The 23,099-nt window shown below is 49.9% G+C and overlaps 1 protein-coding gene and 2 long non-coding RNA genes across 5 annotated transcripts; 2 read left to right on the forward strand and 1 right to left on the reverse strand.

Moving 5' to 3' along the window:
• The first annotated feature begins 6,927 nt into the window (after positions 1-6,927).
• Positions 6,928-11,510, forward strand: LOC140653334 (uncharacterized). The gene is made up of 2 exons (XR_012043086.1): positions 6,928-7,103; positions 7,566-11,510. It is a non-coding gene; the product is annotated as an uncharacterized lncRNA (long non-coding RNA).
• LOC140653333 (uncharacterized) lies at positions 7,215-12,803 on the reverse strand. 3 transcript variants are annotated; one of them, XR_012043085.1, is made up of 4 exons: positions 12,431-12,803; positions 11,179-11,509; positions 9,026-9,216; positions 7,215-8,208 (listed from the first exon to the last, which is right to left on the reverse strand). It is a non-coding gene; the product is annotated as an uncharacterized lncRNA (long non-coding RNA). The 3 variants fall into 3 exon arrangements; XR_012043084.1 differs by having other exon boundaries at positions 7,215-7,720; positions 8,054-8,208; positions 9,026-11,509; XR_012043083.1 differs by having other exon boundaries at positions 9,026-11,509.
• Positions 12,804-12,857: 54 nt separating this feature from the next.
• CDKN1C (cyclin dependent kinase inhibitor 1C) lies at positions 12,858-14,472 on the forward strand. The gene is made up of 3 exons (XM_072865315.1): positions 12,858-13,440; positions 13,529-13,655; positions 13,772-14,472. The coding sequence occupies exons 1-2, from the start codon at positions 12,990-12,992 to the stop codon at positions 13,648-13,650; spliced, it is 573 nt and encodes a 190-aa protein (XP_072721416.1). The 5' UTR covers positions 12,858-12,989; the 3' UTR covers positions 13,651-13,655; positions 13,772-14,472.
• The last annotated feature ends 8,627 nt before the right edge of the window (positions 14,473-23,099 follow it).

A 23,099-nucleotide genomic window follows, 5' to 3' on the forward strand; every position in this document is an offset into this window, starting at 1 on the left:
CACAATGGGAGCCCCAGACATTTTCAGCTAGTCTTAAGCCTGCTGCATTTACCAAAACATTTTCCTGTGTCAGAATTAAACAATTGCCTGATTTATAACTCTAGAGCATTCAGGAGACCACCAGCAACACAATGTAACAAGAATCTCTCTGTCGGTTAGCCTTCCGACGAAGCTATACACAGCACAAACAAAATACGGATGTGTATTCAGTGTTTCTGTTAATGTACGTTTCTGCATAAAGCAATTAGGGAAGGACAAAGCATGTGTCTGTAAAACCTTGCACATCCCAGCTGCGGCTTCCCGGCTCAGAGGACGATCTGTGTTACACCCTCAGACAAATCCTTATCTGCTCGGGGCCAGGGGAGACACGTGTACCTTCCCAGCCTTGCTCCATTTGGCTGGCTGGTTTCTCCACATGGACTCGGGACCTGCGTGGAGCCAACGTGGGCTGTGGAGGGAAGGGGACAGCTGCCCCCATGCCCAGCTGGCTCCATTCACTACGTGAGTGGGAGACAACCCTACGTCACAGATATTCACTGCCCTCGGATGGAAGACGTAGGACAAAAGTATCCATAGTCACGCTGGGCTGGATTTATCAGCAGCTCAGAGGTGGTGAAATCCCAAAAGTGGCCGGACACTTCGTGATATATCTGGACTCTAAATGCCTTCCAAAGTCTCGCCCAAGGTCTTTATTTTTTTCCCTCTAACAAATACCACTTGATTTCAGCTGAAGTCTTGAATGGGGTTTGTATGGTCAGAGCAAACCCCCAGGTTCGCACAGTTGCAAGTCAGAGCAGAGCACGTACTCCTGCTGTAATCCACCTCACCTGGGAAAAATGCAGTTTTTAAAGCTCTAGAAGACACTAGCCCTTGGCAGTATTTGCTCTGCCAGCCAGGTCTGCATCCCCTGCATCAGCGATAAAGGCTGTAGCCAGGTCTACTTGGGGAGAATGATTACCATCTTCATTTTAGTTAGGAATACAAGAGAGATGACAGTCCCAAGAGTGATGGTTTTTTGTTCAAACCACCAGATGGCTTTGGAGACCCTTCACTGTTTCCTCCTGGCCTTCCCATCTACTCTCCACTTGAATTCACCTGAGACAAAAAGAAATCAAACCTCCTTTGCTGGAGGTGGAATTTCCTCATGGGCTCCTTAGCACTGAGGTTGTAGGGGGGGCCCACTAATGGCTCTTGAGTGGGATATCAGGAATCTTCTCAGTGGTTTGGGGAAAATTTTCAAGGTAATTCAGTTAAATCAATGTTGAACACTGAACACAACTCTAGCATGGACAGATAGATAAGAGGTGGAAAAGTTTAGAAAGCACATCCTTACAGTCAATCTGCCCTATCATACGAATAAGTCCCACTTCAAATACATCTGAAACTTCGCTGTTAAGAGGCCAGCACCTGCATGGTACCATTTGCTTCTCTTCTTTCCAGTTCAATCTCCATAGGCATGGCATTTCTTCAGAGCAAAGGATGAGGATGCATTCCTAACATGTTGCAGGTATGTCTGACACAAAAAAAGCCCCCAAACTTGCCCAATTGTGTCTTTAAAGTGCTCTCTCGAAAGCACATTGCTTACAATAATTCTTCAGAATTATTTTGGAACACCACCAGGAACTATGAACAAAATTTGACTCTGTGTAAACAATCAGAGCAAACTTTGCACACTGTTAGGATCCAGCTCTGGCATCAGGAGCAATTTAAAGTGGGACATGAGTGGCACACAGAAGTTTTCCTAAGAGAAAATCCCTAAGAGCTATTTATTTTTTTAAAATATTTTTAAATAATTTTTAAAGCTTCTCCCCAACATGATCGCAGGCTCACAACCCCCCTGACTCTTTGTCATTGAGCAAAGGTATTAGCACTTGCCGTGGACTTGCCACCAGAGGAAAGACCCAGACCCTTCCACAAGGAGTGTCAAAAGCATTTATGCCCTGGAAAGAGCACAGAGAGGGAATTAGTGCTTCTAAACTTGCCAAAGGACAAGAGTTTGCCAGCCCCAACCAGAGCTGGCTGCTGCTCATGGGAGGGCTGGATGACACCTGTGACCAGGATGCACTAAACATTTTCTTTTGCAGTATTTGTTTTTGAGGCTTTTTGCTTTGATATTGATGCCTAATTCTAGGCCATTCCTAAAGCCAAATGCAAGGCTGGCATAAAACAGCAATTCCTGCATAGTCCTTGGGCTGGACTTGCCACTGTCAGTACCATTTGGCATTCGTTAATCTTTTCACACTCTGGAGAGGGTGGAAATAACCCAAGAAGAGCTGGGTTCACATGTTCCATTTCTGGAACACACAACTCCCTACATCAAAGTCTCCATCTAAAATCAGGATCCGTCATCTGGCTTTTCCAGAAATCAAGCAAGTCTTGCAAATTTTCAATCCAAACTGGTTGAGAACCAGTTCTGCCAAAGCAGTAATTGGATTTGAGGATTTTGCAAATAATTAGGATATTTGAAACAAAGAAAGAGAAAACGTGCCACTAGAAAAAGGGGCCTATCCCAGTTTATTTTCCTAATGCCCCACCAGACAGCAATGGGATTATCTCTGTCAAACTGCCCCAGGGGTGGTGCTAGGAAGAAATTCCCCCTGGCTTCCTATGTTGGCTGGGTCCTGGAGACTCCTATTAAAACCAGCACCAATCTACTCAGCAGCTCTGCCCAGGCTCTCTCCTCATTACCTTCAAGACGAAATAATAAGGATTTATTCTTCTTATTTATTGCCCAGCACAGCCAGGGGAGTGGTGGGTTATGTTCCTCCTGAGCCTCGCCAATTAAATCATTTGCCAAATTCAGCCAGCTCTGCACAGGTAAAGCGACAACAGCCTCAAATCCTGCCGGAGGCACCCTCGGAAGCCACGGGACTGCAGAGGGGTGGAGGACCTCGTTGGGACTGCAGGGGCAGGGCAGCAGAAAATCTTGCTTAACAGTTGTGGTGCATGAAAAGGCAAGGCTCTAGATTAAATTTGCAGGGTGGCAGTTAAAAAAAAAGCCATTCTCCTATCTGCAAAGCAAGTGCATTCGATCTAGAAAGCAAGGAGACTCCATAAACATAGCACCTCCAGATTTATTTTTTTCCTTCCAAAGCAAACTCACTACCACTTGGCCACTGTCAGCTTAAATGATTTCACCTGGTTTATATTTTCCTTTTGAATACCAACAATGACCAACTGACTCATTTTTACTTTGAGAAGAGCTGCAAGATCTGGATTACTTGGCTCTAGGCTGAAACCCTGACCCCAATTCACTGGGAATTTTGCCTCTGATTTCCATACCGCCAGGATTTAATCTTCAGGTCTTTCATCCAGCTCCTCTTCTGCTTTTACTGTTAGGAAAACATTCGTTTCAGACTCATTCAGTCATGACTATGTTTGAGAATGTGTCTCATGGTTCACACTAGAAGAATTTGTACCATGCCATTTTGAAATGCCTTCATGTGTGACTGCATGCTCGCTGGGGGGACAGTGAGATACCTGCTCTCCTGCACAGCATAAGGGTGTGCCTTTAATTGCACCTTTATGAAATTAAAGTTTGAGTCAGGTACAAGTGCATCTCTTCGTGCCTGACCCTCCTGTCCTCACTCAGTCCAAAACTCACCCTACTTAAAACTCAGGGTCGGGCACCTGGAGCTGGCTGCCCTACAAACTTGTTTTAGCAATGGTTCCTGCAAGAAGTGGCAGAGCAGCTGGTAAGGGTAATTTTTAAGGCTACAGAATGACCTGATGATTTTTCAACCTGGTCACAGCGCAGGAAAAAAACGTAGCTTTCTCCTGGCCTCCACCATCTACCAAAGGACATTACAATCGCGTGTAATCAGAGTATTTAGCAACATTTCTGACCATGGCCCAAGGCAGCAGGTCCTTTCAGCTTCTGTCCAAAATTCGAGAACTAGCTCATTAAGAAATAGCTATGCCAGTAGATGTAATGCAAATCATTAAAAAAACTTTTAAGCCAGTGTTAGTCATGGTCTTCCACCCTTCTCTGCTCTGTTAGGGGATATGGCACTTGGTTTCTCTTTGGATCTGCAGGATGCCGAACACTAGCGGGATTTGTTTTGGCTGCTGCTGCGGGTGGCACATATGAATTCTTAAATACTGCCCCATACATAACATAGGCTGAGCTCCCAGCAATGAGTCACAGAACTAATTGTTCTGCATGACATAAATGTGTTTATAGTGTGCTGCTGGTACAATTAACTCCCTGCTCTGTAGGAATACATACTGCAGGCAGGGCAGCCTTATTATAGTTAAACTGGCAGTAAAACGGATGTGATGGACTCCCCCAAGGGAGCTCATCGAACCACTCCCTTCGCAGGTTCACCACTGGCTGGGTTATCTTTGGTCCACATTCAAAGCTTGCAGCAAAATTAATGCTATGAATCTAGCAGGGAAATTATAAAACGATTGCTTTTCAAGATTAAGAGCAAATAAAATTTTAGTGCTGTGTCCTCAGAACGTTACTATGCTAAAAGCAAATTTAAAGCTGTAGGCGAAAGATAAATTAATTAAAGAATACAAACAAGAAGCCAGGGGGTGGGGAGGGGGGAGGAATTATCTCATCATGCTGCATCATCGCATGATATCTCAACAGCCCATCGCAGGGAAAGGAGGGAGCCCTGAGGGAGAGGCAAATAACAAGAGGGAATCTAACTTGGGGAGTGAGAGAAGGAACAGCCAGATCCCACAGCACCATATTACTTTGCCACCCGCTCCTAGGGAGGGAACCAGCCACAGAAAGATGTAGAGGAGACGAAGCTCCTGAGGCTCCCCAAGGCATGCCAGCCCTGCATGAAACCAGGTATGTGTCTCGAGGTCCGCATCCTCTACAACTGCATCTCCTTCTCTTGGACTTCCAGGGTTTGAGCTACCATTGAGCTAAGCCACTGTCCAACATATCTGAAAAGTTGCGGCGGACTGGTGAAATTCACAGTGACTGGGAAAGGGCAAACATAACCCCATTTTTAAAAAGGGCAAAAAGGAAGACCTGGGGAACTACAGGCCAGTCAGTCTCACCTCTGTGCCCGGCAAGATCATGGAGCAGATCCTCCTGGAAACTATGCTAAGACACATGGAAAACAGAGAGGTGATTGGTGACAGTCAACATGGCTTCACTAAGGGCAAATTGTGCCTGACAAATTTGGTGGCCTTCTACGACAGGGTTACAGCATTGATGGATAAGGGAACAACTGACATCATCTACCTAGGCTTGTGCAAAGCATTTGATACTCTCCTGAACAACATCCTTGTCTCTAAAATGGATTTGACAGCTGGACCACTTGGTGGATAAGGAATTGGCTAGATGATCGAACTCAAAGAGTTGCGGTCAATGTCTCAATGTCTAGGTGGAGACCAGTGACGAGTGGTGTCCCTCAGGGGTCCGTACTGGGACCAGTTTTATTTAACATGTTTGTTGGGGACATGGACAGTGGGACTGAGTGCACCCACAGCAAGTTTGCAGATGACACCAAGCTGAGTGGTGTCATTGATACTCTAAAGGGAAGGGATGACATCCAAAGGGACCTTGACAGGCTGGAGAGGTGGGCTCATGAAGTTCAACAAGGCCAAGTATGAGGTCCTGCACCTGGATTGGGGCAATCCCAAACATCGATACAGGCTGGGCGATGAGTGGATTGAGAGCAGCTCTGTGGAGAAGGACGTGAGGGTACTGGTGGATGAAAAACTGGACATGGGCCAGCAATGTGCACTCGCAGCCCAGAAAGCCAACCATATCCTGGGCTGCATCAAAAGAAGCGTGGCCAGCAGGTCAAGGGAGGTGATTCTCCCCCTCTGCTCCACTCTAGTGAGACCTACATCTAGACCTAGATCTACAGTACTGCATCCAGCTCTGGGAGCCCAAACATAAGAAAGGCATAGACCTGCTTGAGCGGGTCCAGAGGAGGGCCACAAAGATGATCGGGGGCTGGAGCACCTCTCCTATGAAAACAGGCTGAGAGAGTTGGGGTTGTTCAGCCTGGAGAAGAGAAGGCTCCAGGGAGACCTTACAGCAGCCTTCCAGTACCTGAAGGGGGCCTACAGGAAAGCTGGAGAGGGACTTTTTACAAGGACATGTAGTGATAGGATGAGGGGTAATGGCTTTAAACTGAAAGAGGGTAGATTTAGATTAGATATAAGGATTAAATTCTTCACTGTGAGGGTGGTGAGGCACTGGAACAGGTTGCCCAGAGAAGTTGTGGATGCCCCATCCCTGGAAGTGTTCAAGGCCAGGATGGATGGGCCTTTGAGCAACCTGGTCTAGTGGAAGGTGCCCCTACCCATGGCAGGGGGGTTGGAACTAGATGATCTTTAAGTTCCCTTCCAACCCAAACCATTCTATGATTCTATCATTGCCAAGCTATACCTTAACCCTAATTTTCACAGAATAAAGTGAATGTATTCTTCTATTCATAAATCTTGTCATCAGATGGACTCAGACCAACCTGAAAAATCTAGAGGATGGTGAATAGAGCTACAATATATTTTATTACTCTAGAAGTACTGTGCACGTCACGTAGATTTAAAATCCGCACGTTTCAGTAAGCTGCTCTCCCCTGAGCTGCAAAGGGCTGTCTGCAGGCTGGTGGCGTGGAGAGCAGTCTCCCCAGCAAACCTTACCTAGAGCTCTCTGGGCAAGCTGCGAGAAAGCGGGGAGCGTGTTATTACGTACAGCCCAGCCAAGGGCTCCTGCGATGCATCGAACGGCACCTGAAGTCCCGGGGCCAAGCGCAGACATCCCCGGGCGCTGGATCGCGGGAGAATACGCCAACAAGCCAGGGGCCTCCGAGGCGCGGGAAGGCAACCGGCTGCAACTGCCCAGGGGGAGGGTGGGGCATGGCGCTGGAAACCCCCCTGCCGCCGGGCGGCGGCGAGGCGAGGCCGCGCTCCCCGGGGGCGAGCGCCCGCCTCTCCCGGGCCCCGCCGACATTAGAGGGCACCATTGCCCCACGATCGCGGACATCCCGCGGGCCGCTCCGCCGCCGCCGCGCTGCCTCAAGTCCGCCCCGCGGGCTGGGGGGGAGCGGCCGGGCACGGGAGCCGGCGGCATGCCGTGCTTCTCCGTTATTCTGCAGCCAGGCCGGGCAGGCAGAGCCTGGCAGAGGGTGAGGATGCGGCGCGGCTCCGGCTGGCCCCCGGCTCCCCTGCCCGGCCCCCGGCAGACCCGGCGGCAGCGCTGGCGCCGGGCCGCCCCGCCGAGCGGTGGGGAGGCGAGGGGCACGAACGTGCGGGAGCGGGGAGGGAGGGCGAGGCCGCGGCACAGCCATTTATTGCCGGGTCAGTGTTCAGTCAGCTCGGCTGCCCGCGCTGGGGCCGCGGGCCCAGGGCTCCAGGCAGCACGGGAGCGGGCAGGAATAGGTGGCTGGGGCGGGGAAGAGGACATGGCTGGGGCAGTTAAGACTTGGATTCATTTACTCTCCCTTGAAACTGTTTTTAAAGTCTTTATCATCAGGATTCTTTAGACACCCTCCACTTTTCGCAAGTCTGTCCCTTTCATAGCCAGATTTCAAGCATCTTCTAGTGTTTTGGGTTTTTTTTTTCATACTCTTAGGTTTCGTTTCCTCTAGGTGTGCGCTGAGATCCATCTGAAGATAGTCCTGATGCACTTACCGCTGCTCTTGGGCTTGTTTTTGGACCAGGCACCTCCCCTCTGCAACAGTCCAGGCCATGAAGAGTCTTCTTAGGACTTGTGCAAGACTATCCGCATTAAAAAATCTGTTTACTTAAGAAACACGAAACTAAAAATAAAACGTGTGTAATGGCCCCTTCACCACCAACCCCCCAGAAAGTAGAAATAACCTATGAAAAGCTACTCCAAAAATAATATTACCATGGATCAAGATGAAAGGCAAGGGGAATGTCAAAGCAAGCAAAATGCAGACCTCTCGTTTGATACAAAGAATGGCAACAAACAGTACCTATGAGCGTAGAGCATGACTTTCACAAAAATGATACCAACAGAAAAGCAGGGAGTGCAAGTAAATTGAGTATTTAACTGCTGCTCAAATATGACTACAGAGACAGCAAAAAAGAGCCACCCTCCATGCGTACGTACTGTGAGCCCAAAATGCTGTTTGGTACCCGCCATTTCCCGCCTGCTTTCCACGTTAACAGCATGGTGTCGGTAAGGCTTGCTGCGGTTCACGGAGAGCATCCCGCAAACCAGACAGGCTTCCAGTCACAAAGGGCCAGATGGTCAGTGGACTTCATCTAGTAAAACAACACGATGGAAAGAAAAAGAAGATTGTGAAGAGAGAATGTGATGGCCCCTGGTGCACTGGCAGGTCCATCAATAGATTAGGCTAAATTCACCGCTACCTTTGTGCTACCCTAATGATGTGCAGCAGCTGGACAGCAAGGCTAGCCCTTCTTTTAACAACCAAGAACAGAAAGAATAATTAAAAAAAAAAATAAAGGAAATGAAATAAAGCATTTTTTCTGAGATATTAGCTTTTACATATTTTTGAGAACGCAACAAAAAGCAACTGAAATTTAATTAAAACTACCAGAATTTTTTTCAGGGTTCTGTTCAGATGATCTTTTCCCATTTTAACCCTGAACTAGCATAGTTTTGCCTAGCTATCAAATCTAATAATTTGACTTTTTACGACCGTGTCAAGAAATGGAAAATTCTGAATGTACACCAGCTTTAATAATTCAAAGGGTTACTTCGCTGGTGAAGAAGCCTCAATTAGAAGTTTGGGCAGTCCGTGCTAACTTGAACGTTAATTGCAAATGGTTTATTTAAGCAGGATTCCAAAGTACCACGCAAAATTGCCACTGGTATAAATGCAAAACTGCGAATTGCTTGTGATCACAAGCACAGTAAAAGAGAAGTGCATGGGAGAAAAAGTACCGATGTTTGTTGGTCTGTGTCTCTGCTAAAGCAATTATGGAATACAACATGTTCTGAAATAAAGCAATTGCATGTGGATTGCACAGCATTTGAAGAATCCCGAATTAAACATTGTTGAGCATATACGATAACGGTGTATTAAAGGAAATGAGAAGGGAGCAAAGCACAAACCTTCAAGCCTCAGGGGCCCAACGACGGGTTTGCTTGTCTGGCAGCACACTGAGGACAATTCCTGCAGGAGATGTTCACCCTGAGACTCTCCAGAAGATGGAGGAGTGCTGCTCCGTGGCACCATGTCATGGGGACCTGTTCGCCTCCATACACAAACGTCTCACCAGGCCCTCTGTGCTGCAGAAATTAACCTGGAGCTCCACAACAACCAGCCCCATCAGAACGACAGTGCTGAGGCTCTCTCTTTTGTTACCTTCATAACTTCTTATCAAATTTCCTTGGTTACTCCTTGCTCAGTTTACAGTGCAAGGACCTTTCTTCCCTATCTGCCAAGCCATCAGACTCAGCCGTGGCTCTGATGGTCAACCTGGACTCTTTCCAAACAGGAATAGTCAAATGCAATAAACCTCCTGCAGTCACAATCCCTCTGCAATGATGCACAAGCCATAAAGGAGTTTGCTTTCCCTCCCCTCACCCTTTCAAAGCAGAGCAGCCAGCAGGAATACACGCTAGTTAAAGTCATTGTTTTTTCTGACATAAGCAGATATGACTTGGATATTTTGAGAAAAAATGTTTCATTCTTATGGGGCATTGTTCTAACCATAGCGGTAATTACTCCGCTCAGTGTTCTGGAGCAGGAATTTCTAAAGAAACTAATGGGCTTGGTGGTAGGAGCTCTTGGGTAAGATTTTGTGGCTCGTGTTACACAAACTGCTGGTTTAGAGGATCATAACATACCCCTCTGGCCTTAGAGTTCATGGATTCACTAAATTAAAAACATCTCTCCATGCAGGCAGTATTTCTTCCTCAAATGGGCTGGATGCTCTCTATCTCCACACAGAAGAGAAGCATGGACTGCTAGAACTGGAGACTGTGAGTGGAAAGTCCCCAGCGTTATCACCACCAGCTTAAAACATAGGTGTATAATGGGACAAAAAAAACAGGTCAAGGAGATGGGGAGCATTGGCAGTGAGGAAGATGAGCTAAAAAAAAGAGCTGGTAACCTCAAACTTGAGCTGCTTTACCTCCCAGGTGAGCTAGAAGGTGAAGTGGCCTCAAACACGAGGTAACCCCTGAAAATACTTCCCCATTCAAACTAGTTCTTAGCATCCCTCAAGCACTGCGTAAATATTGGCTAACGTCTGAAAACGGTTTGGAAGGACCACGATGTGGATTTTGCAGAGGGCACGCCCACATCTTGCAAATAGCAGGGAGGTTTGCTCGCTCGGCTTGCGTTGCAGGAATGTATAAAACCGAGGAGGCAGAAAACAGGAAAGGCGGCCGCTGGCCTCTCCCGGCGCTGGGGGAGGATGGCAGCAGGTTCGCGAGGACTCCTCACAAAGAGCCCCTGTCTGCAGGGATCCGGCCATTGCCATTTGGCTCGCATCTTGAATAGAGGGCACTTTTTCAGCAGGTTTCTTGGGGAACTCGAGGCATTTTCTCCGCATAGCTCATTTATTTCTAAAACCACCCCATCCTACATCCCAAGAGGTGCGTCTGATGGCTGCTGAAAGAAGTCCCAGCTGGACACTGTGCCATGTTCAACATGTTCCCCAACTGTCCCAGCTTGGCCCGGGACCCACCCCTTCTCTCCCTGGCTGAACCCTTGCTAACTGATGCTCACCTCCTGCTTTTTAAGATGATGTGCTTTTAGTGACGAGGAACCAGGAGAGCCTTCTCGTGACCTGCTCACTGAATGACATCCTTTGGGCCAGGAGACCTCTGCATTGGCCACCCTCAAGGGCTGTTTTGGGAAGGAAAGGACGGTGTGGTGGTATTTACCTAAAATCACCACATTGGTAGGTTGTGGTCCAGCTCACACCAAGAAACCAAGGGAAACCAAGAAACTTGGGAAACCAAGAATACCTGTTGAGAACACCACATCTAAATGGGTGTCTTTAAAAAAAATGCCTTCATATATCCTAAAATACCTGTGCTACCACTATTTGTGAAATGAGAGTGGTCTGTTTGTACGATCAGCCGGCAAAGTCTTCTGCCAGGCATGACTCTATGCCTGTGCAGGAAGCAAGCACGGCTCTGCACCCTGAAGACATTTGCTGTCTCTTCTTCTCTCAACTGCAAAGCTACAGACCTTTCCTGCTGAGCAGCCCACCTGCCCCCAGGACATCAGAAAATTATTTCAGGGATCAAACCTGCTGCGGTGTCTCGCTGCTCATCAGCCCGAGCATGGAAAGACCTTTCCTGTGCTGTAAGCCAGGCTGTAACCTCCTCTCTGCACCTCTGCACCAGCCAGGGCCAACCCCAGGTCCATGGGTCCAAAACTGCGGGCGCTGCTGGTCTCTCCTGGCGTGGCCGGTCCTTGGGAGCACCACTGAAGGTGCAGTACGTGGCAGCCCGTGGGAGCCGTCCTGGCAGCCTGTGGGAGCCGTCGCGGCTGCCCCAGGCTCCTCACCAGCGTGGCAAGGGCAGGAGCGAGTGCCCTCAGTGGTGCTGGAGGGCTGCTCTGTCACAGACGTGCGCTGACTGTGGAAACAGCATAGAGGAAGATTACTTACTTTGGCCCAGCTGGGGAAAAGGAAGGGCTTTCCATGGGTGCAAAGGCTATTGCCCCTCTTCTTGAAGTGGACACCTGCCTGCGGTCACCATTGCCCGCAGGGGCCTAAAGCTGCGACCTCTCCAGCCCTGCAGTAAGCTGGCACCTGGGCAGTCTCTGCACAGCCAGCACCACCCTAGGATTTCAAATTAATTTCATTCCCTCTAGGGAATAAAACCATCCCAGTTGTCTTTGATCAAGGGTTTGAGTTTCCCAGAGGCAAGAGCCATAGGTACACGGAGAGACAGGCTGTCCCCAAATGTGCAAAGAGCGATAAAGGTCCATCTTTTCCCTTGTTGTTTGCAGATGAAAAGCTCACTGTGGTAACAAGCTTCCGAGGCGCGCATCAAAATGACGATGATGTTCTGGGCCCAATTTTAGCACTGTATTAATTATGCTCCCCCTCCCTTTCCTTTCATACTCCCCCATCCCAAAACAACAAAAGGCAATGATTGCAGTGACCTGCAGAAAATGTAAAGCACAAGCCAGCTGATCCCTGGCAACACAATAGCGAGATTAGTTCATCTGCAGTGAACAAACACATATTATGTGGGTTTTAAAGTTAGGAGAGGAAAATGCTGTGGTTTTCATGTATTTCTATTCAGTAAGGCTGCAGCTTATTACTTCCATGCAGCTGAGAAGCCCTATTTTTAAAAATAGCCTTCAGCTTGTTTTGAAATCTGCAAGCATCTCGCTTTGTTTTGCAGCAGCGTAATAAAAAACCCCGAGCCAGAAACGATCCCGTTCTCCTCCACGCGCATCACCTCCCCCGCCCCAAACCCCCGCGCCCCACGGATGATGCTGAAAAACCTCCCGGCGACACCCCTCGGGAAAAATAGTAATAATAATACCAAAAATAATAATGCCCCCCCGCCCACACCCGCATGCTCAAAAGACAACGCGGTCGGGGGGCAAAAGCCAACCCCGAAAGCCGCCGGGGAGGAAGCGGCGGCGGAGCCGCGGCCGCCGGCAGACAAAGGCAGCGGGGCCGGCGGCGGGCGGGGAGCGCCGCGGCCGCCCCCCGGGGCCGGGCCAGCGCCGGGGCCGCCCCCCCCGGTCCGCGGCGGGGCCGGGCCGGGCCAATGCGTCCGGCGGCGGCGCGGCGCTGCCCGCCGCAGCCAATGGAGGGCGCGGGCAGGACGGCTGCCGCCGGGGGCCGGGGGGCGGCGGGGGGGTCCCCGCCAATCGCGGCGGGCCGGTGGCAGGGAAATACTCTTATGCTAATGGTTGTTTTGCTCGCCCTCGCGGGGAGCGGGGTTTAAAAGCCAGACGGCCGGGGGCAGGGGCTCAGAGGCGGGAGGCAGGGCCGGCTGGAGCGCGGACGGGACGGGAGGCGAGGAGCGGCGGGGGGGCACCCACCCCTTCCCAGCCCACCGCACCCCATCCCACCCCGCGTCCTCCCCGGCGGCGATGTCCAACGTGCACCTCTCCGGTGCCGCCGCCCTGGAGCGCCTCTCCGCCCGGCGAGCCCTGGCCGGGCACGGCCGCAGCCCCGTCTGCAGGAGCCTCTTCGGGCCGGTGGACCACGAGGAGCTGGGCCGGGAGCTGCGGAACCGCCTGCGGGAGATGGGGGAGGACGACCAGCGCCGCTGGGACTACAACTTCCACACCGACACGCCGCTGCCGGGGCCCGGCCGCCTGCGCTGGGAGGAGGTGGAGGGCGGCGCCGTGCCCGCTTTCTACCGGGAGACGCTGCAGGTGGGGCGGCGCCGCGTCCCCCTCCGCCGGGCGCCCCCTTCCCCGCCGCCGCCCGCCGCCGCCGGCAAGGGGCCCGGGGGGCGCCTGAGCCGGGAGAACCGCGCCGCGCCCCGCCGCCGCGGCATGCGGCTCCGCCGGAGGGGCCCGACGGCCCGCATCACAGGTGCGTGGGGGGCGCTGGGGGGGCGTGGGGGGCGGTGGGCGTCCCGCCGCAGCGGCTGACGGACCCCCCCCCTCCGTCCCCCGTCCAGATTTCTTTGCGAGGAGGAAAAGGCCGGCGGAGCCCAAGGCGGCGGCGGAGCGCCCCGCCGGCTGCCCGCCGCCCCCCGCCGCCGTGCCGGCTGAGCAGACCCCCCGCAAGCGGCTCCGGTGAGCCAGGTGAGGCGCGCCCCGGGGGCGGGCGGGGGTGTCCGGGCGCTTTCTGCGTCGCTCTTTATTTTTTTTTTTTCCTCCCCCTGATTTTTTTTTTTCTCCTCCTTTTTGTTCCCCCCCAGACTTTTGCACTACGGCACCCACGGGAGAGGCACGGCGCCCCCGGAGGCAAGGCGCCCCGGAGGCGCGGGGGGCCGGGGCGGGCGGCGCGGCGAGCCGGGACCCGCCCCGCGCCCACCGGGACCGGGACCGGGAGCCGGAGCCGGAGCGCCTGCCCGCCGGCCGCGGCCGCGCACGGAGCAGTGTTAACGTACGACTGTGCAATGTATTACGTTTTATATAGAAATGTATTATGCCTAATGTGAGTACACTGGCCAGAAGTGTAAAGCTTTAAAAGTCATTTATATGAAATGTTTAATCTCTGCTGATCTCTCAGTGCAAAAAAGGAAAGGAAAAAGAAAAAGGAAAAAAGCAAGTGTATATTTGTACAAAACTTTTTTTAAGAGTTATACTAACTTATATTTCTATTTATGTCAGAAATGTGGATAACTTTGACATCCAATAGTCTTTTTTTTTTTCTTTTGGTTAAGCCAAAGGGCACTATATTTGCTTTTGTTATTTACAAAATGTAAATTTATTTTTATAGTGGGATTTTTTTTTTCAATTCACAAGATGTAGCTATGAATCAAAATATTTTTTAGACTTTACTTGAAGACAAATCTGTTTCAATGGTTCCTGAGCCGGTCTGTACCACTGCCATTGCAAATAATGCCACAACTTCCATAATAATAATAAATAAATAAATAAAAATCCAGGAAACCCCTGCCAGGCTGCTTGGTGTGTACTGTGCAGGCGCCCGCGGGGGGGGAGCCCGGGGGGCTGGGGCAGCCCCGGAGGCTCGGGCGGTGGAGGGCTCCTCCCTTGCGGAGCAGGACCCCGCGCCCGCGGGGACGGCGCTTCCACCTCCGCGCCGCAAAACCTGCGTGCATTTCCGAGGGGAAAGGAGTTTTCCCTTAAAAACGGGTGTTTCCGAGCACTGCTGGAGTTAACCAAGTGTGAGGGGGCGTGCACATCCTTCATCACACCCTGAATTTGGCCTTTCAGCACATTTTATGATTTTTTTTTTTTTTTTTTAAACCGTTTCCTTCTTTTTCTTGCCAAAACTGTATCTGCGCCCCCTCCAGGACCCGGCAGTGCTGTGGGTGCTCGGGCAGCCCAACTCAGCACTGCATCAGGGCTCGGGCCGCTGCCTCCCTCACTTGGGGACAGCCGGGGGGGGACACAAACGACACCAGTGCATGCCGACCACAGCCCCACAGTGCCCTCGGTGGGCTCAGCACTGGGGGGATCCCCCTGCCTTGGGGGTGTGTGAAAAACCCCTCCCCAGCTGTGGGCCCTCAAACCCCAACCTGGAGCTCGAAGCTGTGGCTACTGCAGGGAAACACTTCCTGGTACCTCTTGTCCAAGTCCAGCAATGATTTACAGGGCAAACACACAACCGTGCTGGGAAACCAGCAATTCCAGCTCCCATAAAAGAGGGGAAAAAAATAAAAACAACAGTCAGAATAAACCCTCCCAACAGACAAAATACCCAGCATTTTGGCGTTAACACTTTGGTGGCAGTGCTGTCGCACCCACGCACCCCCAGGCAGTTGCAGGGGACACCCCATCCCCTTGGCCCAGGAGGTTAAAGCCATGGGATCTGTGCACAGCCTGATGCGCGCCCTGCTCAGGGTCCCAAACCCTGTGCTGCTCAGGGAACGGCGGACAGAGCAGGTCTGGTCCCAGCTGCAGGTGGCACAAGGATTGGGGTGCTGGGGAGCACGGATGGGGAGCAGGGATGCGGAAGGGGGACGGGGGTCCTAGAGGCACAGGGACCGGCTGGATGGATTTGTCCCTTTCAGACCCTACTCCCCACCCCGGAACCTCCGTGGAGCGCTGCACTCCCATGCTGGACCCAGTGGGGTGGGGGGGGTGCAAGGGCATCGCTGAGCTCTGCAGAGGGGGGAGGGAGCCGAGAGAATAAGGCTCCGAGAGCATAAGGCTCCGGGTGAATAAGGCTCCGAGTTTATCCGCATCGGCTTCCCCCAGCCCCTCGTCTTCCCCCCAGCCCCCGCAGCGTTCCTCTCTGCCCCACCCCGTCACGGCCGCCAAACGCTCCTGGCTGTAAAAGTAACATTGATTACCCCCAGCTCCGTGATCGCTTAATCAGAACGGGATTATTTTACGCGCCCGCATCAGTGGCCGCTGACTCAATACGATTTTCCCCCCCTTTGAAAAGAAAAATAGCTTTTCCCTTTCCTTATGAAAGCCAACAATACCCGGAGTGAGGCAGCTGGATCCTCCAGGATTTATGGGCTTTTCTCTCGCTTTCATGAAAGCAGGTGCCTTTGGGACCTCCATTGTCCCAGCCCCCAACTAATAATAGGACTTTCTGCAATGAAAGATCCCTGCTCCGAGCTCCCAGCTACCTCGGCCGGAGGAGCCACCGCCTGCCCCGAGGTGTGCCCAGCCCGTCCCAGGAGGAAAGCTCTCACCCCGGGGAGAATTTAGGCAGGGGGCTCTTTATTAAAGCAAATAATTCCAGCTCTCGGGCATCTCCCGAGAGGAGCTGGCGGGTTTCCAGCCTGCCGCGGGGAGGGCTGCGTCCCACAGCCCCCTGGGCTCTGCTCTCCTCAAGGGCCCAGGGGTGCGGGAAGGTGTGCGGCCAGCCGCCTGCCACCCCTGCGCCCTGCCCCACCCAGCCCGGCCGGCCCTCCGCGCCCCGGCACAAAGCACACTGCCCCTATTCTTTCAGCCTTTGTAGCCATATGGCAAATCCATGTAGACACAGCCAACATCCATTTATTCAGGCACATAATGTCCCGCAACAGGGAACAATTGGAACTTTGTTTGCTTCTATTATTGATGCGAATGGGCGACAGAGAGAGAGAGAAAAAAAAAAAATCATTTAACTATAAGAGATATCCAGCTAATTATGAACCATATGTGCCTATAGTTTCAAAGCAATCCAATGAAGTTCATTTTAAATCTAGACTACTTTATTAGTACGGAAGACAGATGTCTCAACAGTACATGCATCAGAGGAAACCATGTAAAGAAGTTCTTGAAATATTTAACTAGGACTCATTCATTGTCAGAGGGGCTTTAAAGTGCCCTTTATCATGAGAATGCATAGGCAGAAGCAGAGGGAGGCTGCCGGTTGTTACCGCCAACCCACTTACCCCTTAGTGGTAAATCCCAAATTCCACTTTGGATTTGAGGACAGGAATATTTTTGGAAAGGATTCAAAATATCAGGGGTCTTGAAGGACCGAGCTTGCCGTTCATTACAGGTACAAAAAGTCAGGTCGTTGTTTGAGCTGCCTTAATCCCAGGCTGAAGCCAGCTACGCAATTAGAGGAATAATCTACCCCAAATCACCACCGCTCCCTCTTCCGAGGAGCAGAGCCGCATGTTTGGGGGATGGCTACTGTAGTTCCTCCCCTGCCCCGAGACAGACCGAGACAGGAGTGTTAGCATTGCTGGACCTCCAGAGATTTGTTTCATACAAGCATCTGACGATGCGAATCCTGCGGTGGGTACCTGAAAGGGAAGGGGCACTGCAGGAAGACTAGAAAGGAAGCTTGGTGGAGAAAGTATTTCAGATTTTTTTAAAAAATTTTATTTTATTTTTTAGGAAATGCAATTATCAGCAAACAATCTTGGCAAAAAGGTTAGCGCTATCTTTATAAGCACGGCAACATCTACCAGTAATTAAGCCACTTCAGTTAGATGAATGCAACATATGGTTGACACTGGGAATCATTCTCCTTCCTAGCTGCGACTTTTCTTTCCGGGCCAAAACTTGTTCTATTATTGCTTAAAATAAACAAAAAGCTGCTTTCCACTTCTTGAGCAAATATTTGTCGCTAATGAGCAGGAGGTGTAGGCAACAGGATGGGGAAAAAAACATAATTTTTAAAGAATAATTTCCTACGTTTGGGTACGGAAATAAATTCACTAAATGCCCAATTCACTTGCAATGAGTTGCAATTGCTTGGTAGGATGGCTACACAGGGAGATCTGGGCAAAGGACGCATGTGGGGAGATGGAAATTGAATTGACCATGTTTAAGCAGAGAAACAGATACGAAGAGAAAGAGTGCATGCATATATACAAACACACACATATATATACATGAAATAACTAACCAGGGAGTAAAAAGTAATTAATCAGGGAGCTGGATTTTTTTTTTTTAGCCACCTTGTCACCTATTCCTGCAGAATAAACTCTCAATGATTTTCCAATGCCTTCCCCCCCACTAGCCTGTACCCTCTCAGAAATGTTCTTGACAAGCATTTTTGGCACAAAGCAGGCCAAAAACACAAACCAAAAGTCTTTTCGTAAGATGAAAGGATGGGATTATATCTGTTATTCTGACTCAGAGAAAGGAGGAGAATAAAATATCTCCTCTCCTGTCACACAGTACCTAGTACTAAAGACCATACAATCTCTTTTGGTGTCAGTGGTGAAATTCCCGATGAAAATAACTTAATGTTTTTGTTTGTTTGTTTGTTTTTTAAACCAAGGGGGACTTTTAGCCATATATTTCCAAGAAACTTTTACTGGGACAGATTTTGGGGGAAAAAGGGAGAAAGAAAGATGCTAAACAGTTAGATGAGCTGTACAGAATGTAAAAGCCCTGAAGCAGGCCCTGCTACAAGATAAAAAAAAAGAGCTCAAACTCTTTTAAACACAGGACAAACTAAATTTTGGAGCCACTTTCCCCAATCCACACGGCCAAGCCTCTGTTCCAGGAAAACAGGTGGCCAGTGGTTGTTGTGCAGCCTCATGTCTGCATCCGTGGTGTCACAGTGTCCCTATCTATAGGATGAGGATGGGGATGCAGGGAGAGGGAACAGGAAGCAGGGATGGGGGGGCAGCACCAGAAAACACCTAGGATGGGGATAAGAGGGCGCAGGTGGAGCAGAATCACGGCTGACGTTGGGGTATGCTGGAAGAGGCTGGGCAGAGGGCACCAAACTCTGCCAGTGTGCGCGAGGGGAAGGAGAGAAGGGAACAGGCCATGACATTTATATTTTGCATTATATATTCAAGTATATTCTGCCCATTCCTTCAGAGGTTGCCTGGCCCCTACACACCTGCTGCCAGCAAACACCCATGAAACCCATCCAGTAACATCCCATCCCTCCCCTCAACTCATATACAGATGGGCACTAACGATAATCTGCTATTTTTTATCCCTGTGGCTCAGGTCAGTGTGGGATCTAAAATGCCCCAGACCTGCTGAGTAGTCACTAGGCTTCACATCACCTCAGGATTACTCACTCTCTCCTCCCAGATTCGCTTTAGCATACTCGATGCTCTCTCTCGTACACACACTACACGTGTATGACATGCTGAATGAGGACTGGGAAGGAAACACTCAAGTTTCAGAGGTGCCTGAGCTGTCTGTATGATTTCAGCCCACATCCTTTGCTCACGGTGCATTTTCACAGGCATGCACACCATTTCTTCCCTCAGGACACACGCTACCCACTTTATGCAGTGCTTTCCCTTGCAGGATGAATCTGGGCTGTGTGGCAAGGGGGAAATTACTGGGTAACGCCTGCCAGCGAAGCTGAGAAAGTAAAGCAAGGACCTGCAGGATGCTTTCACGCTTAATCCAATGCCAACAGTTGGATGCAGGTTTTTATTCTTTGGAGAACACTTCTGAGAACAGTTGGCTCCTCCGGACCTGTTCCTGCAACAGAGGCTTTGTGCAGTCCTGAGCAAGGTGCTTGAAGTTTTCATGAGCAGCCACTAATTGTGCCCACCTTTGTTGGGCATCTGATAGGAGATGCTTGGGTCTGACTTGCAAAGGTAGTGAGCATCTATGGCTGCAGCTGGGGTTGCCGAGCACCGGGCTCAGCACATGTTTTCGGCCAGATGAAGCCCAGGGCTTGGAAGGGGTCGGCTATGGGGTACCTTGGACCAGGACTCCAAATTAATTATTAGCTCCCATCTCTTTTTATGTTGGTTCCCCATCATTAAACAGGGATATAACACTCACCATTTATATTTTAATCCATTAATGTTTGGAAAGCGCTCAGATATTGCCATGAACAGCACCGTATAAATCCGTCAGGGAAATTAATAATGTCTTTGAGCAGGGTTTGAATAATGCACAGTTAAAAAGACATAGCACCGTCCATTGAACGGCAAGAAAAACAAAATTGAGCAACTGCTCATTAAGCAAGCACCGTTCACTCTGTGCACTCAATGCGATCATTTAATTAAAAGATTTTATCGTCGTGTACAGACACAAGGGGGCAGAGCCAAGGCCCTGTCTTCCCTCATCCTCGCCTGCTCCGCATCAAACCCACCAGAATATTTTCTGGATGTAACCTAGAACAGGAACCTAAAAACATTCAATATTTTTTTTCAAGCCCCTACACTAGCAGAAATCACTACCTGAGCTTTGACAAGTTTTTTCACCGCACTGCATCTTTTTTCCCCTGCCTGTCACCCGTCGGTCCCACCCTCTCGGTCCCTGCCGACTCTCCAGGAGGGGAGAGACAGGACGACTTCCCAAATTCCTGTAGGCACGGCACCTCGACCCCCGACCATGGTCTCCACCACCCTTGCCATGACAGCAAGCCTAGGAAATCACCACTGTGCCTTGGCTACGAGGTGGGAGGAAGGAGAAGAGTTTTTCAGAGCTGGAAGATGCTTTGATTGGGGCCATTTTTGAGTGATATTAGGTTAGAGAGACATGAACATGCGGCTCCTCTTGCACACCACTCTCTGTGAGGGCTGGTGGCATGCAAACCAGGCACCTTAAAAAAAAAATTAAACCAAAACCACCCTTCCCCAAGAATACACCACCACCACCCCATCTGTTGTTACATGAAAATACTGAGAAAAAGTCCCTGTTTGGGTGACATTAAGCAGCTTGAGACATACTGGGACCTGAAGTCTAGAGCAATTTACTCCAGAAAACAATGGGCACGAATTAAGTTGTTTTCATACATCCAAGGGTAATTGATTTAGCAAAGCCTGCTTTTCCTAGGACTTTCATTCAAGAAGTTTTCAAACATGGCTCTAGTTAACATAGCTTCAGTTTTGCTGGGGCTGTACAACATCCCGTCTGCTGGCTGGTGGTCCCAAAAGCTCTGGAATTTTTTTTTTTTCGGTTTTGCTCTCACCCAGAAGGGTGACAGCATCTGGCACCTGATTCTCCATTTTGTTCTGCGCATCTTTAGGCCAAACCTGTTGCTTCGTCCTGCTAACCAAGGGAATCTGGATACGTATCCCTCCAGAGAAGGAGGCCCACCCTTCGTGCCAAGACCAAACCTTTTGGAGCTGTTAGGACCAGGTTTTCCGCCCAGAGAGCTGCTGGAGAGGGTGTGGTGGTGCCTGAAACCCACCTCCGCACTCCCGGACTCCCATCCCTCCTCTCCGCCAGCTACCACGCAGGACTGCTGTCCTGTGCCACGCTGGCGAGGAGCTCAGGGAGCGCAGCAGGTTACTGGATGTTACAGGGGTTTGGCAGCACTGGGGAACACACGTGTTTAATTTGCGCTGGGATGGCAAAAGGCACCTCCCTGACACAAAGTCCACCCCCCTGCCAAATTTCACATTCCCCCTCCAGCACCCGGGGCACGAGCGGGGCAGCAGGGCACGGCTGGGGGGGATAGGGGGAACCCCATCAGCACAGCTCCCGAGCCAGGGCGCTCCTCTGAGAAATGGCCAGGCACAGCCTTTCTACAGCGTAAATAAAAACAGCAGTTTCCGTTTGCTATTGGGTGTGCAGCACAGGACAGCACCGTGCCAAGCAGCAGCAACTACCTCTGCAGGGGGATACAGCAGGAGATTTGGGGATGATTTCCATAATAATCACTGTTACCAAACACCCATAAAACACAGTGCACAAAGACACCTTATCAGACGGAATTAGCTGCAAATTCAAAGATGCACTTGTTGGTTTCAGTTTTGTGCCTGCCTGCAGGATTTCAAGGACTTGGTGCAAAAATTCTCCTTAACCATATTAAAAAAAAATTCCTAATTTCATTAGAGAGCTATTAACAAGCAGAGAGGAAATACAGAATTTATATTTGAAGCTTAATCTGTGTTCATTGAACTACTCTGTCAGAGAAAGGACAACAGCGGGGAGAAAAAAAAAAGGAAGAGAATAAAACTTTCCCAATTATCATATTTCCCTGAAATTCAGCTATACAGAACCAGGATAATTACAGGCTGAGGAGAAATATTGCAAAATGTCAGCATGGCAGGGTTTTTTCTTGACCCTGCGGACTATAATGGGAGATAAAGAGATTGACCATTTTGGGAGGAGGATGCCTTCATTTCTCGACGTGACTGTAGATTATTTCGGCTTCAGGAGACAAGAATGTCCCTTTAACATCTGACCTGGCCTTTATTTAAGAGCAGCACTTCACGGTTCAGGAAAGACAGACAATTTTCTAATTCCCAGCTCTGCTGGAGGCTGAGGCAGCAACTTCCAGACAGGACACCTGCTAACACTAGAGAAATGGCATTATTATGTCTACAAGTTTACAAATCTGAGGATCAAAAAGCCTTTGCTTCTGCTGCTACTCCACAGGCCAAGGACGACGACTTCTTCAAAACAGAGTTTCACAGAGGTTTTTCTCCCCCCCTCCCTCCCCCAAGAAATGGTTTCTTTTCACTTTCAGCAGATCGGTTTCCACGTGAAAAAGTCAATAGTCAAAGAGTTTCCTAAGTTTCATTGGTGTGTAGCAGAAAGGGGATTAGACCTGGGGCCTTTTTACTGGCAAGCCTTTAAGCAAATAAATGTTCTTGAATTCTTAGAGAAACAAATCTAACTTAAACAAAAATCCAGAATATATGGGATTTGCCCCTCCCTGACCCGAATTAAAAAAAAAAAAAGAAAAAGAGAGAGACACACATAATTACTAAAGATTTAAGGGGTGCTAGGGTTAAATCTTTATCTACTGTAATTTTCTTTTATTTTTGCTAGTTATCCCAAAGGGAATGTCTGTTTTTGCATTAGACCATATTCACAATGAGTTATTAAGCCCTAATATCCAGTGTAATGCAATTGTTCATTTTTAACAAATCAATTCAATCCAGAACTGTGACTCCCCAACAGCAAGAGAGGCAAAAAGCAGACTGCATGTGCACCCCCCACCACCACCAGTTCAGAGTCCTACCTGGTAGGCAAAGGCATCGCTTAATTCCTTCTCACCCACACATCCCATAGCTGAAACCTGCAGTTTCTCTCTGAGGGCACAATCAAATCACAAAAGCTGATGAATTTTTTTAATGAGTACTTTTCTTAAGCTCCAAAAATCACAATAGACAGATCATTCAAAACTCAAAAGTTTAAAATGTATGTATATATAGAAATATTTTGTACTACCTGACAGCCAACCGTTGCTCCAGAGCAGCTCCCCAAGCCTGCAGACAT

This window comes from Ciconia boyciana, chromosome 6 (genome assembly GCF_034638445.1).
Source record: "Ciconia boyciana chromosome 6, ASM3463844v1, whole genome shotgun sequence".
Lineage (NCBI taxonomy): Eukaryota > Metazoa > Chordata > Aves > Ciconiiformes > Ciconiidae > Ciconia > Ciconia boyciana.

What these genes read in the sequence shown, in the direction of transcription:
- CDKN1C (XM_072865315.1), top strand. Translation starts at nt 12,990, where the DNA reads ATGTCCAACGTGCACCTCTCCGGTGCCGCCGCCCTGGAGCGCCTCTCC. An exon ending in CCCGACGGCCCGCATCACAG is followed by an intron (nt 13,441 to 13,528) that starts GTGCGTGGGGGG and finishes TCCCCCGTCCAG; the next exon opens with ATTTCTTTGCGAGGAGGAAA.